The sequence below is a fragment of the Phyllobates terribilis genome, unplaced genomic scaffold (assembly GCF_046119375.1).
Source record: "Phyllobates terribilis strain yellow unplaced genomic scaffold, ASM4611937v1 Scaffold_2__4_contigs__length_985480577, whole genome shotgun sequence".
In the NCBI taxonomy this organism is placed as follows: Eukaryota; Metazoa; Chordata; class Amphibia; order Anura; family Dendrobatidae; genus Phyllobates; species Phyllobates terribilis.
Genome location: NW_027362762.1, coordinates 968,540,033 through 968,553,277, shown reverse-complemented (window position 1 = coordinate 968,553,277; position 13,245 = coordinate 968,540,033). Strand labels below are relative to the sequence as shown.

Genomic DNA, 13,245 nt, shown 5'->3' with positions numbered 1-13,245 from the left:
TGCGGAAGGGAGGACCGGGGAGCGGCGCTGCGGGTCGGGATACTTCTGCTGCCAGCGCCCGCTCATGTCCCGGGTTCTCGCAGCGGAAGTACCCGCACAGGCAGCGCCGGTCCTCACCAAGACGATTCGTTGATTGGTCGCCAAATTTAAATATCGACCGCGACCAATCAGCACAGCGGTGTTTAAATGTGGAGCCAAGATCGGTGATTGGTCGCGGCCGATATTTAAATTTGGCGCCCAAATCGGTGATTGGTCGCGGTCAGCGTCCGCGACCAATCAGCACAATAGTGTTTAACTTTGGCGCCAAGATCAGTGATTGGTCGCGGGCCAAGACAGCGACCAATCACCGATTTGTGCGGCAGATTTAAATAGCGGCCGTGACCAATTGGATGTCAGCGCCGCTCCCCGGTCCTCCCTTCACACCCTAGAAGCATGAATGTCAGCGGCGCTGCCTGTGCGGATACTTCCGCTCCGAGAACCCGGGACATGAGCGGGCGCTCGGAGCAGAAGTATCCCGACCCGCAGCGCCGCTCCCCGGTCCTCCCTTCACACCCTAGCCGCTGATTTCCCCACAGTATCCGCATGGTGTTACAAAGGTCCGGACATTTGTGTTAAAAATCGCTGATTGGTCGCTGGCCGCGACCAATCACCGATTTGGGCGCCAAATTTAAATATCGGCCGCGACCAATCACCGATCTTGGCTCCACATTTAAACACCGCTGTACTGATTGGTCGCGGACGCTATTTAAATGTGCCGCCAAAATCGGTGATTGGTCGCGCACAGCGTCGGCGACCAATCAGCACAGCGGTGTTTAAAGGTGGAGCCAAGATCGGTGATTGGTCGCGGCCGATATTTAAATTTGGCGCCCAAATCGATGATTGGTCGCTGGCAGCGTCAGCGACCAATCAGCGATTTTTAACACAAATGTCCGGACCTTTGTAACACCATGCGGATACTGTGGGGACATCAGCGGCTAGGGTGTGAAGGGAGGATCGGGGAGCGGCGCTGCGGGTCGGGATACTTCTGCTCCGAGCGCCCGCTCATGTCCCGGGTTCTCGCAGCGGAAGCATCCGCACAGGCAGCGGCGCTCCCCGGTCCTCACTAATACGATTCCGCTCCCCGCTCCTCATCAATACGATTCGTTGATTGGTCGCGCTCTCCACACCCGACCAATCAGTGATCTTGGCGCTAAAGTTAAACACCGCTCTGCTGATTGGTCGCGGCCGCTGCCCGCGACCAATCACCGATTTGGGCGCCACATTTAAATAGCGACCGCGACCAATCACCGCCACATTTAAACACTGCTGTGCTAATTGGTCGCGGACGCCAGCTGCGACCAATCAGCGATTTTGGCGCCAAAGTTAAACACCGCTCTGCTGATTGATCGCGGTCGCTGGCCGAGATCAATCAGCAGTATTGGCGCAAAATTTAAACAACGCTCTGCTGATTGGTCGCGGTTGTCGGCCGTGACCAATCAGCATTATTGGCGCCAAATTTAAACCCCTCTCTGCTGATTAGTCGCGACCGCTGGCCGCGACCAATCTGCAATATAGGCGCCAAATTTTAACACCGCTTTGCTGATTGGTGACGGTTGCCGGCCTCGACCAATCAGCGATTTTGGCGCAAAATTTAAACACAGCTCTGCTGACTGTGCCCGGTCGGCCGCATACATATTCTAGAATACCCGATGCATTAGAATCGGGCCACCATCTAGTATGTATGTATGTATGTATGTATGTATGTATATATATATATATATATATATATATATATATATATATATACAGAGCACAGGATGGAGGTACCTGAGTAATGAACGTTCATCAGCCCGAGTGTCCTGAGAGTCGTCACCGTACAATCTTCCAAAACGTTCACAGAGGACAGGACAGATCGCGGCCGGGAACACTTCTGCTTTGTGTATAATCTGTAATGAGCTTGAGGCCGGCGCTCCTAATACTCCACCCAGTATAATTCAGCTTCTCATTAATCACCTGCCCGGAGACCTCCTCCTGCCCCGGATACCTTATTATCTACACCTATCTTATTCTTGTAGTTTTCATCCTATTAGACTGTAACAATGTGTCTGACTGAAAAGATGATCGCAGATAGAAAGAAGGACAAATGGAGTCCAAAGATTCCTGTTTTCTGCTGTTTACCCCAATGAAGTCAATGCCTCTGTCACTTTGCATCTGAATCAGGAATTGTCTGCAGCGGTCACCTGACGCCAATGTGTCACCCTGGCCTGGATGCCACAAGTGTAATTAAAGCTGTGTCTGAGAGCAAGGGGGAGGTTCTCTAGTCAGGGGAACATTAGCATGCAATGCCTCCTGTCTCAGACCAGTAGGGGGAGCTGGCTGCCCCTATAAAAGCTGGTACTGGGGGCAGGGTTAGAGAGAACTTGATGGCCTGTCTCAGGACTGAGACTTGTCCCAGAGCAGAGCAGAGACAGACAGTTTTGTATTGCACCTAAGAGGAAGTGTGGCAGGAGGAGAGCCACAAGCCAGAGACAAGAGGCAAAGAGAGCCTGTCTTGGCAGATAAAAGACTTACTTTACCAGACTTTGGTGTCTGAGGCTGGGAGGATTCTACATCCCCCAGCAGAGAACCAGTCTGCAAGGGACTGTACATTCCTTGGCCTAAGAAGCCTGGAGGCCCTGCCACAACCGAAGGGACCAGTAAAGCCGTACAAGGCTGGGAGCAGAAAGGAACCCACGTCGCAGGCCATACAGGCGAGAATACACGGAAAGCTCGGAAACGTGGGCTGTTACCCTATAACGAGGAGATAGCCAGAAGGAGCGCAGAAAGCACGGTAGGCCTACACCCTCACCCTGACCAGGGCCAATTTCCCCGTTGCTCTCAGACATCCAGGTCCCCTCCTAGCCGGGACTGTTCGTGGGTCAGTTTACCTGTTTTAGTAAAGACCCTGGACTGCAACCTGTTGTCTGTGTGCTCCTTGCTCCTCCAGCACTATCAGCACTGGGACTCCCACTACCATCACTCCCAACATCCATTATACTGCCCTGGGGCCGCACTCTTCCCGTGGGGAGTCACACTACCCTAGCTGCGCACCTCATCAGCCCCAGCGGTCTGCATGCAGTGGCGGTTCCTAATGACCGCAATCCACGGGTGGCGTAGTCGGACATAAACATCAGCACATAACGTACTACCACTGGCCTGACCACCCTGAGCCACGGAACCGGGTTGCCACTACTACTCCCATCGTTCCCCCTATTGCCCGGATCCGAGTGCCCCACGGCCCAGGGGGCGAGTCACCATCACCACAAAAAAGTCATGTGACCAGCAGGGATGTGGGGGGCGATTATGAATGGAGCTGATCTGCAGTACCCCAGAGCGGCCACTACACAGTGTGTGGCGCTGTGAGGTTCTGATCCGTCCACTGTTTACATCCAGTCACCACAGGAGCTGGTAATGACTGATCAATGGTAGTGCAGGGTGTGAGACCCTCACTGGTCTATAACTGATCGATGGGGGTGCGAGGCATGAGACCCCCACTGGTCTATAATTGATCGATGGGGGTGCAGGGTGTGAGACCCCCACTGGTCTATAACTGATCGATGGGGGTGCGAGGCGTGAGACCCCCACTGGTCTATAACTGATCGATGGGGGTGCGGGGCGTGAGACCCCCACTGGTCTATAACTGATCGATGGGGGTGCGTGGCGTGAGACCCCCACTGGTCTATAACTGATCGATGGGGGTGCGTGGCGTGAGACCCCCACTGGTCTATAACTGATCGATGGGGGTGCGGGGCGTGAGACCCCCCACTGGTCTATAACTGATCGATGGGGGTGTGAGACCCCCACTGGTCTATAACTGATCGATGGGGGTGCAGGGTGTGAGACCCCCCACTGGTCTATAACTGATCGATGGGGGTGCAGGGTGTGAGACCCCCACTGGTCTATAACTGATCGATGGGAGTGCGGGGCGTGAGACCCCCCACTGGTCTATAACTGATCGATGGGAGTGCGGGGCGTGAGACCCCCCCACTGGTCTATAACTGATCGATGGGAGTGCGGGGCGTGAGACCCCCCACTGGTCTATAACTGATCGATGGGAGTGCGGGGCGTGAGACCCCCCACTGGTCTATAACTGATCGATGGGGGTGCGGGGCGTGAGACCCCCCACTGGTCTATAACAGATCGATGGGAGTGCGGGGTGTGAGACCCCCAGTGGTCTATAACTGATTGATGGAGGTACGGGGTGTGAGACCCCCACTGGTCTATAACTGATCGATGGGAGTGCGGGGTGTGAGACCCCCACTGGTCTATAACTGTTGACGTATCTCAGGTTTTCTCCATCAAAAATGCTGAATCCAGTCTCCCATGATGTTAATTCAAACTGATCCTTTAACAGCAGAGGCCATGTGAGCGGTATTATTTATGGCCGCGTTCCCCAACTCCAGTCCTCAAGAGCCACCAACAGGTCATGTCTTCTGGATTTCCTTAGTATGGCACAGGTGATGGAATTGGACAATACTAAGGAAATCCAGAAGACATGACCTGTTGGTGGCTCTTGAGGACTGGAGTTGGGGAACACTGCTATACGGCATGTGTTATATGCACCCATTCATATAAATGGACGTTATGAGATGGAAAGCAGCCTGTACGGCCCATATAATCCCGGACCCCTCTGACATTACTGCTCCTGATCGATGGAGGGGCAGTTATTAGTCGGAGGTCGTCTGTGTCCAGTGATCAGGATTTATCCTACTGTGGCAGAAGTAACTTCTGATTCAACTTTTTGGTGACGTTCCCACAATGACTACATGATGAATTTTTTTGCCGATTTGTTTGGACCATTTCTGCCCCTACGATGTAAATTAGGTGACTTGTGTTTTTTTCATTGTGTTTTTTAGCGCGATTTTGTCAATATGGTTTTTATCTTTTTTTTTTCTTTAACTAAAGCTGCTTTGTTTTAATGCTTCCTGGTATTTGGCTTTGACAAAACTTTATGATACAGTCATGTGCGGTTTACATGGGTTTTTACCTGAGGATTTTCTGCATCTAATGCAAATCTATGAGAAAAATCCACATATGAAACTCAGAGTGTCTGCGAGACAAAGTGACATGCTGCAGATGTGAAACTCGCACCGAGGGTCAGATTATACTGAGTAACAAAAAAACAGGGCGCGAGATTTCTATAAGGCCTCGGCCCCACTCTCACTATTCGGTCAGTATTTGTTCTCAGGAGTGGGTGATAAATGCAGAATTGGTGACTTGTTTCTATAAGGCTGTGTGCCAACGATGCGTATTTCATGCGTTTTTGGTGCGGAATTTTCCGCAGCGTAAACCCATGATAAACGCATGGTAATCCGTCCCCCATGGTCCCCTATGCAATTCCGCACTTTCAATGCCCATGTTGTGGATTTTTCCGCAGCGTTTATGCTGTGCTCAAAAATCCGCAGCATGTCCATTAATTTTGCGGAAGCGCGGCGTAATCGCCGCCATTGACTTGCATTGAGACGCATATAATCCGTGTCTGTACATTTGTACTCACGGATTATATGCGTTTCAATGTGCGGATGGTACCCAGTTCTGGAGGAGAGGAGACTCTCATCCAGACCTGGGTATCATTGTACCTGTAAAAAAAAAAATAAAAAATAAAGTTTATATTCACCTTCCGACGGCCCCCGGTCTCCTTCCCTCTGCTTGCGTGCAAGACTGAAGGACCTGAGGTGATGTCACAGTCATGTGACCGCAGGCCCTTCAGCACAGTGTCTCACAATATCCCGGCAGCCAGGAACGAACGCGGCAGCACACGCCGGGCCATCGGAGGGTAAGTATAGCTTTATTTTTTTATTTTTAAACATTCTTTTATGGTCATACTATAGAAATCCATGCCGGTTGCTGGTTGCCGGTTGCATGGATTTATATAGTGTGACCAAGTTGTCAAGCACTTTCCAAGTGATGCTAAAATCGCCTGGAAAGCGCTTGTCAACCCGCATGCGGAAATGCATGTGGATCCGCATGTATTCCGCAGGAAAAACGCATGTACAATCCGCATGCGTTTTTTCTGCCATTGAGATGCAGAAATGATGCAGAAATTTTCTGCTTCATTTCTGCATCGTGGGCACATAGCCTTACACCTTTTATACTGACCGAACACTGACCAAATACTGATAGTGGGGCCGTGGACTTAGTCCCATCCTCTTTACTGGACCTGTAAGATGCTGCGCTTAGAAAATACACAGCATCAAAAAACTCATAGTGGGAACAAAATCTAAAAGACACAGAAAGCTTGAACTTATGAACAGCCCCCATTGAGCCCCCATTACCATTATCTCAGGCACATGGGGTCACTATAGTATAAGATCCCCTATCACACACAGCGGAGCTGATCCCACAATGTACACGGATCGTGGATTCTGATGTTTCCATATTCATCACTCGTCCTATATGTCGTAATCAGGGACTTTTTTTTTTCCTGGCCATGTGCCCAGAACGTGTAACTTGTGAGATTGCATCAGGTAACCCATTTATTAGGGATGATTTTTCTTCACGATGAGATTCATCTGATTTACAAAGACGTATTGTAATATATAATTGCTGTGTATTGTGTAACATATTATTACAGATTCTCCTCCTTGGGCAGTAATGGGCTGGATAGCTGGGAACAGCAGGAATAACAATCTGTCGGGGTTGGGAGATGTCGGAGAGGAGATTTCGTTCCTGGTGTTGGGAGAAGTAATAGGACGGTTCGGTGCTTGTGCTGCTCTCAGGTGGGACAGCGCACAGAACAGGAGGGACCCCGGTATTCGGTGTTTAGGGCCACATCTCCGCCAGTGACCGCTCTTCCCACCGTCAGCCCTCGCTTCAGACGCACACAGTAATAGTTTATTCTGTGTACACAGCAACCATTGTTCTTGGCAGCACATTACATGTTACACAGCATGATCTGCTGCCAGTGACGATGATCTGTTCAGCAAACTAAACTAGAATCTTTCCCAAGAAGCGAGCGGTTTCCTCATTTGTTGGGTGATCGGCAGCGGGTTTACACTGCTCCATCATCAAGAAACGAGCGCTGCGAGGAATAATCCTGATAATCATACAGTGTGAATGCAGCTTTAGTTTCACCGCATCTTCCTCTAATGCCGGCACACGCAGCTACTTATCGATGTTTATTGAATGGTTGCCTATCGCTTATATTGCACAAGCGTCCATCTGTGCGCTCCATTACCAACGTGAACCTCATGAAGAGGCGCTGAGCAGCTTTGTCCCTCTTTGTGGTGATCTGGTTGATGAACACCGGTCATCACTAAGCGCAGGCGTTCGGCAGCTCTGACTATGTATCACACTAGTTCTGGACGCTGAGCTGAGACCTGAATACGCTGCTCCACATGACGTAAGATGTTAATGTGACACTCTCAGCCCTCCCTGGGAGACTGGGGTTACTCGGAACCGGGTCAGATGTTGGGGGGGTTGCAGTCGTGGCCCGGACCCGGCCTGTGCCCAGGGCCGTCACATAAAAGGTTAAATGGGCTTTCAGGGTTGAGTGGTATTTTCCGACTATGCCACCTACGGTTCCCGGTGACAGACACTGCCGCTGTTTCAGTCCACCGAGGCCGGTGTTACAGGCAGCTAAGATGGGACGGCTCCCCGCAGGCGGAGCAGGCCTCAGGGCAGTGTGAGGAAGGATGGTGGGTGCAGTGCCATGCAGGAAATAACAGGCTGAAGCGGGGTGTGAAGTCATCCAGGGTTTTTACTCATATTCAGATGAACTTTAGCCGCAAAGCTTCCCTCTGATCCTCGCGACGTACTGCGGCCACCAGGAAGGGGGTCCAGCACTTTCCAAGTTGATCAGGAGCACCTATCGAGACCCCTCTGGTGTGTGTGTTCCTCTCCTTGTTGAGTTCTCCCACTAAGTCTTCTCCTGACTGTTTGTGTGGTTAGAACTAGGTGTAAGGCCGGGTCCCTCTGGATAAACACAGGTAGAGAGGTACAGGTGGCGTATGCTGCTCCGTCCGTATCCCTCCTGCGATCCACTAAGCCTCCGTGCTTTTCTGACTGAGACGTGAAGTAACACAGTCAGATATCGGGGGCCGGTCACCCCTCTTGCAGCAGGAGTCCCTCTGACTAGGCCAGAATAAAGAGTACAGGTGGCGTATGCCGCTCCGTCCGTATCCCCCTGGGATCCTTTTGCCTGTGGAGCTTGTCTCCTCTGCTCCCCTCCAGGCCTTCTTAGGTAGGGACCTTGACCGGGTAGAGACAGTGGTTAACTCTGAGCCGCTCCTCGTCTCAAGGCCAGAGAACAAGGACCATGTATCTTCAATAGCTGCAGGTTCTAGCAGAAGGCCACATTCAGCGATGAGGACCACAATCAAAGACCTTGAACTTAAGATAGCCGTAGATTAAATATGAATTAGTAAGTGTAACCTAAAAGTGTGTCCTCCACCCTCACCCACTACATGGTTCCCCCTATCTTTGGTTCCCCCCATCTCCTCTATCCCGGGCCAGGGCAGCACCCTGGTGCATATAGGCCCCCTACAGGACAGGAGTGGTGTAGTGTTGAGTGGTGAAGTAGGGTCCTGAGAAATGCTCCATCCTTACCTGGAAGAGGAGATACCACAACTCAAACTGAGGTGCAGTACCCCTGTGGCGACTGAACCCTCAGGGGCGCCACATTCCCCCCTGGTGAAACACAGCACGTCCACGGGCTGCAATAGAGTAAAATGTGGTACAGACATTCAAATTTTTGTATAACAATAACAATCTTCCCTTTATGGGAGGTAAGGACGGGTCTAACGTTGCATGATATATATATATATATATATATATATATATAAATACAATATAGTATAAATGTAGAAAAACAGTAAAGAGACATTATGCATGTAGACAGATCAGTAGAAAACATTGTAGAAAAGTGTCAGTTCAGCAGCATGAGGGACCTGTCCCAAACCCTCAACGTAGGCCCTGGGGTGGCTGAAGGGCATGGAGATCCTGAGTTGGACCTCCAGGAGAGCCACTCCAGACAGGTTTTACTTCTGAGGTCTGAGGTAGAAGTAGAAGCGGTTTTGCAATAAAACCAATAGGGAGCACCTAAATAGATGCAAAACTATATACAATAGGGAGTCTGTCTACTGCCAGTGTCCGCAGGGACTAATGTCTCTTCCAACTTAAAATCCGGGTGTAACAAAAGAAACAAAGTAAAGTTAACTTTTTATATGGAGGTTCAGCCTCCTGGGCCGCTTAATCAAGGTATCCCCACCGGGGAAAAGGCTCATTTTTGCTGACAGAGCCTGACCGATCCCTTGTTGGCAGACGGGTGGGGGCATCCCCTTTGAACACCCTATGGACGTCCAGGGCGTACCACCCACACTCCCCGTGGTGACGGGTGTAGGACACCAGGTCACCCGGGTAAAGGTTCCGATCAGAGTGGCCTTGCTCCAGCCGCGGCTCGACGTCCCGCCGGTTTACAAAAACATCTCGGTGGAACTGTGGGCTGCGAATGAAGCCCCATCCGGCCTCCTGGTGGAACCGCACAATTAGGCCCTCCTCCCTGGGGCTTGGACGAGTGGCCTCTGCCTGGCGGGTCCGCGACTTTGCGGCCTTGGTACGCACCTCTAGGCGCTCACAGCGAACCTCCTTCTGGCGACGCTCCTTGTCAAATTGGACGAGTTGCTCTCTGCACGTCTCCTCCCTCCTCCGTGCTTGAGCCCGGGTCTCCTGGGGGAAGCCGATCATGGCGCCCCCCTGGTTGTCCCAGACATACTCGTCTGCCGCCGGGCAGGTGACTGGAGGTGCAGGGAGCGGCAAAAGCGGAGGCTGCTGCGGACCCCCTACTGATGCAGACCAGTCCGGGTTGGGGCAGGTGGACACCCCATGAAACACAGGACTCTCTGGGCCAGGAGCCAGGAGACATAGCAGATCTCCGGTGATGGCGGTGGCTTGGGCCTCGGCCTCCGGAGCCAATAGCTGCTCCCATATGATGGCGCCCGGGGACAGGGGTGCTGTATAGAGATCAAGGAGGCTTTCCGTACGTCCCACGCCCGGGCTGGGGATTTCCACCTTACCCGCTCCTGTGTCACGCACGGCCTCCGGGGCTTCCTCCGCCTGGGCTGCGGCCTCCTCGGACCGACATGACGAGCTCTGGCGGCGGGCCTGGATCCTCTGTAGCACCGCCTCTCTCCACTCCGCGGCGACCAATCGCTGTGCCTCTTCGACCCTCCGGGTCAGGTCCTGGGTTTCTCCTCGGAGGAACTCTGCCTTCTCCGGGGTCAAGCATATTCCCTTCATGCCGAGGAAGGTGGCTGCTTGTGGAACAGCGCTGGAGGACTCTGGAGAACTCTCCTCGGCGGCGTCCATCACTGCTGCAGGGTGCGGTGAGTCTGGGATTGTTGCGGCCACACCTCGTTGTTGCTCTAATCTCTTCCTCTTTTCGGGGCGCCTCCAGGGCAGCTGGCTGACGGGCACTCCCAGGGACGTCCCTTTCGCTTTGACGGACATCACTATGCGGACCGTCTCTGCTGGAGGGGGCGGTCTGCACTTTTGGCGCCATTGAGGAGCCGGGCCCACGATGGGAGGACTTTGGTAGTTGTCGTTTTTGCACATAATGGCGTCCGTGCTTCTTGGGAGGGCGCCACATGGAGTGTATAACGACAGTCTTTTAGTGAAAAGGCGCACAGTACCCGTCGGCAATGGAGTTTTCTTCTTCCGTTGCTGCGGGCACGCAATCCTGCCGACTACGCCAGAAATGTGACGCTCTCAGCCCTCCCTGGGAGATTGGGGTTACTCAGAACCGGGTCAGATGTTGGGGGGTTGCAGTCGTGGCCCGGACCCGGCCCGTGCCCAGGGCCGTCACATAAAAGGTTAAATGGGCTTTCAGGGTTGAGTGGTATTTTCCGACTACGCCACCTACGGTTCCCGGTGATAGACACCTGCGCTGCTTCAGTCCACCGAGGCCGGTGTTACAGGCAGCTAAGAAGGGATGGCTCCCCGCAGGCGGAGCAGGCCTCAGGGCAGTGTGAGGAAGGATGGTGGGTGCAGTGCTGCGCAGGAAATAACAGGCTGAAGCGGGGTGTGAAGTCATCCAGGGTTTTTACTCACATTCAGATGAACTTTAGCCGCAAAGCTTCCCTCTGATCCTCGCGGCGTACTGCGGCCACCAGGAAGGGGGTCTAGCACTTTCCAGGTTGATCAGGAGCACCTGTCGAGACCCCTCTGGTGTGTGTGTTCCGCTCCTTATTGAGTTCTCCCACTAAGTCTTCACTGACCGTATGTGTGGTTAGAACTAGGTGTAAGGCCGGGTCCCTCTGGATAAACGCAGGTAGAGAGGTACAGGTGGCGTATGCCGCTCCGTCCGTATCCCTCCTGGGATCCACTAAGCCTCCGGGCTTTTCTGACTGAGACGTGAAGTAACACAGTCAGATATCGGGGGCCGGTCACCCCTCTTGCAGCAGGAGTCCCTTTGACTAGGCCAGAATAAAGCGTACAGGTGGCGTATGCCGCTCCGTCCGTATCCCCCTGGGATCCTTTTGCCTGTGGAGCTTGTCTCCTCTGCTCCCCTCCAGGCCTTCTTAGGTACGGACCTTGACCGGGTAGAGACAGCGGTTAACTCTAACCCGCTCCTCGTCTCAAGGCCAGAGAACAAGGACCATGTATCTTCAATAGCTGCAGGTTCTAGCAGAAGGCCACATTCAGCGATGAAGACCACAATTAAAGACCTTGAACCTAAGATGGCCGTAGATTAAATATGAATTAGTAAGTGTAACCTAAAAGTGTGTCCTCCACCCTCACCCACTACATGGTTCCCCCTATCATTGGTTCCCCCCATCTCCTCTATCCCGGGCCAGGGCAGCACCCTGGTGCATATAGGCCCCCTACAGGACAGGAGTGGTGTAGTGTTGAGTGGTGAAGTAGGGTCCTGAGAAATGCTCCATCCTTACCTGGAAGAGGAGATACCACACCTCAAACTGAGGTGCAGTACCCCTGTGGCGACTGAACCCTCAGGGGCGCCACATTATGGGGCTTACTGAGGTGAACGAATTATTAGGTGTCAAAAAATGATGTCTATCTACACTTGTATAATAAAAGGATCCTGTGCTCATTTGTCTCTCACCCCTGATGAAGCGGCACAATCGGTGATACGTGTGATGACTCTCATTGCTAACATGAGTTTAATCTACTTTTGGCCGCACTGGATCACTCTCATCTGATGACTTCCTAAACCCTAGAGGCTCCAGGGCAATGACTTATATTGGTTATATGGAAACCCCATTGTATAGCACACGGTATCAGACGGTCATTATTACAGGAGACTTACAGCTCAGCAGGAACCTGCTCTGGGTTTGTGGATTTATAGAGTTGTTTTTCCTAAAGTAATATCTTGGTTATAATGCTTCCGCTGTGCACCCTAAATGTACAGGTGCATCTCACAAAATTTGAATATCATCAAAAAGTTAATTTACAACCCCCGACAAAAATTATGGAATCACCGGGCTCGGAAGATGTTCATTCAGGTGTTTAATGTTGTTGAAAAAAAGCAGATCACAGACATGGCACAAAACTAAAGTCATTTCAAATGGCAACTTTATGGCTTTAAGAAACACTAAAAGAAATCAAGATTAAAAATGTGGTACTCAGTAAGGGTAATTTTTTCAGACCAATCAGAGGGAAAAAATTATGGAATTACTCAATTCTGAGGAAAAAATTATGGAATCACCCAGTAAATTTTCATTTTCAAAACTAACACCGGCATCAAATTAAATCTCTTCGTTAGTCTGCATCTAAAAAGGAGTGATCACACCTTGGAGAGCTGTTGCACCAAGTGGACTGACATGAATCATGGCTCCAACACGAGAGATGTCAATTGAAACAAAGTAGAGGATTATCAAACTCTTAAAAGAAGGTAAATCATCACACAATGTTGCAAAAGATGTTGGTTGTTCACAGTCAGCTGTGTCTAAAATCTGGACCAAATACAAACAACATGGGAAGGTTGTTAAAGGCAAACATACTGGTAGACCAAGGAAGACATCAAAGCGTCAAGACCGGAAACTTGAAGCAATATGTCTCCAAAACAGGAAATGCACAACAAAACAAATGAGGAACGAATGGGAGGAAACTGGAGTCAATGTCTGTGACCGAACTGTAAGAAACCGCCTAAAGGAAATGGGATTTACATACAGAAAAGCTAAACATAAGCCATCAATAACACCTAAACAGAAAAAAACAAGGTTACAATGGGCTAAGGAAAAGCAATCGTGGACTGTGGATGACTGGATGAAA

The 13,245-nt window shown here is 51.4% G+C and overlaps 1 protein-coding gene across 2 annotated transcripts in view; it reads right to left on the bottom strand.

The window, feature by feature from the left end:
- Positions 1-1,950, bottom strand: part of LOC141253117 (uncharacterized) — a 74,540-nt gene extending 72,590 nt beyond the window's left edge. Inside the window, exon 1 of one of the 2 annotated variants that reach the window (XM_073670872.1) lies at positions 1,807-1,950. In XM_073670872.1, coding sequence (XP_073526973.1) covers positions 1,807-1,825 — 19 coding nt within the window. In that variant the 5' untranslated portion in view covers positions 1,826-1,950. The remainder of the gene's footprint in view (positions 1-1,806) is intronic. The other variant, XM_073670871.1, reaches the window with a different exon arrangement.
- Positions 1,951-13,245: the final 11,295 nt, after the last annotated feature.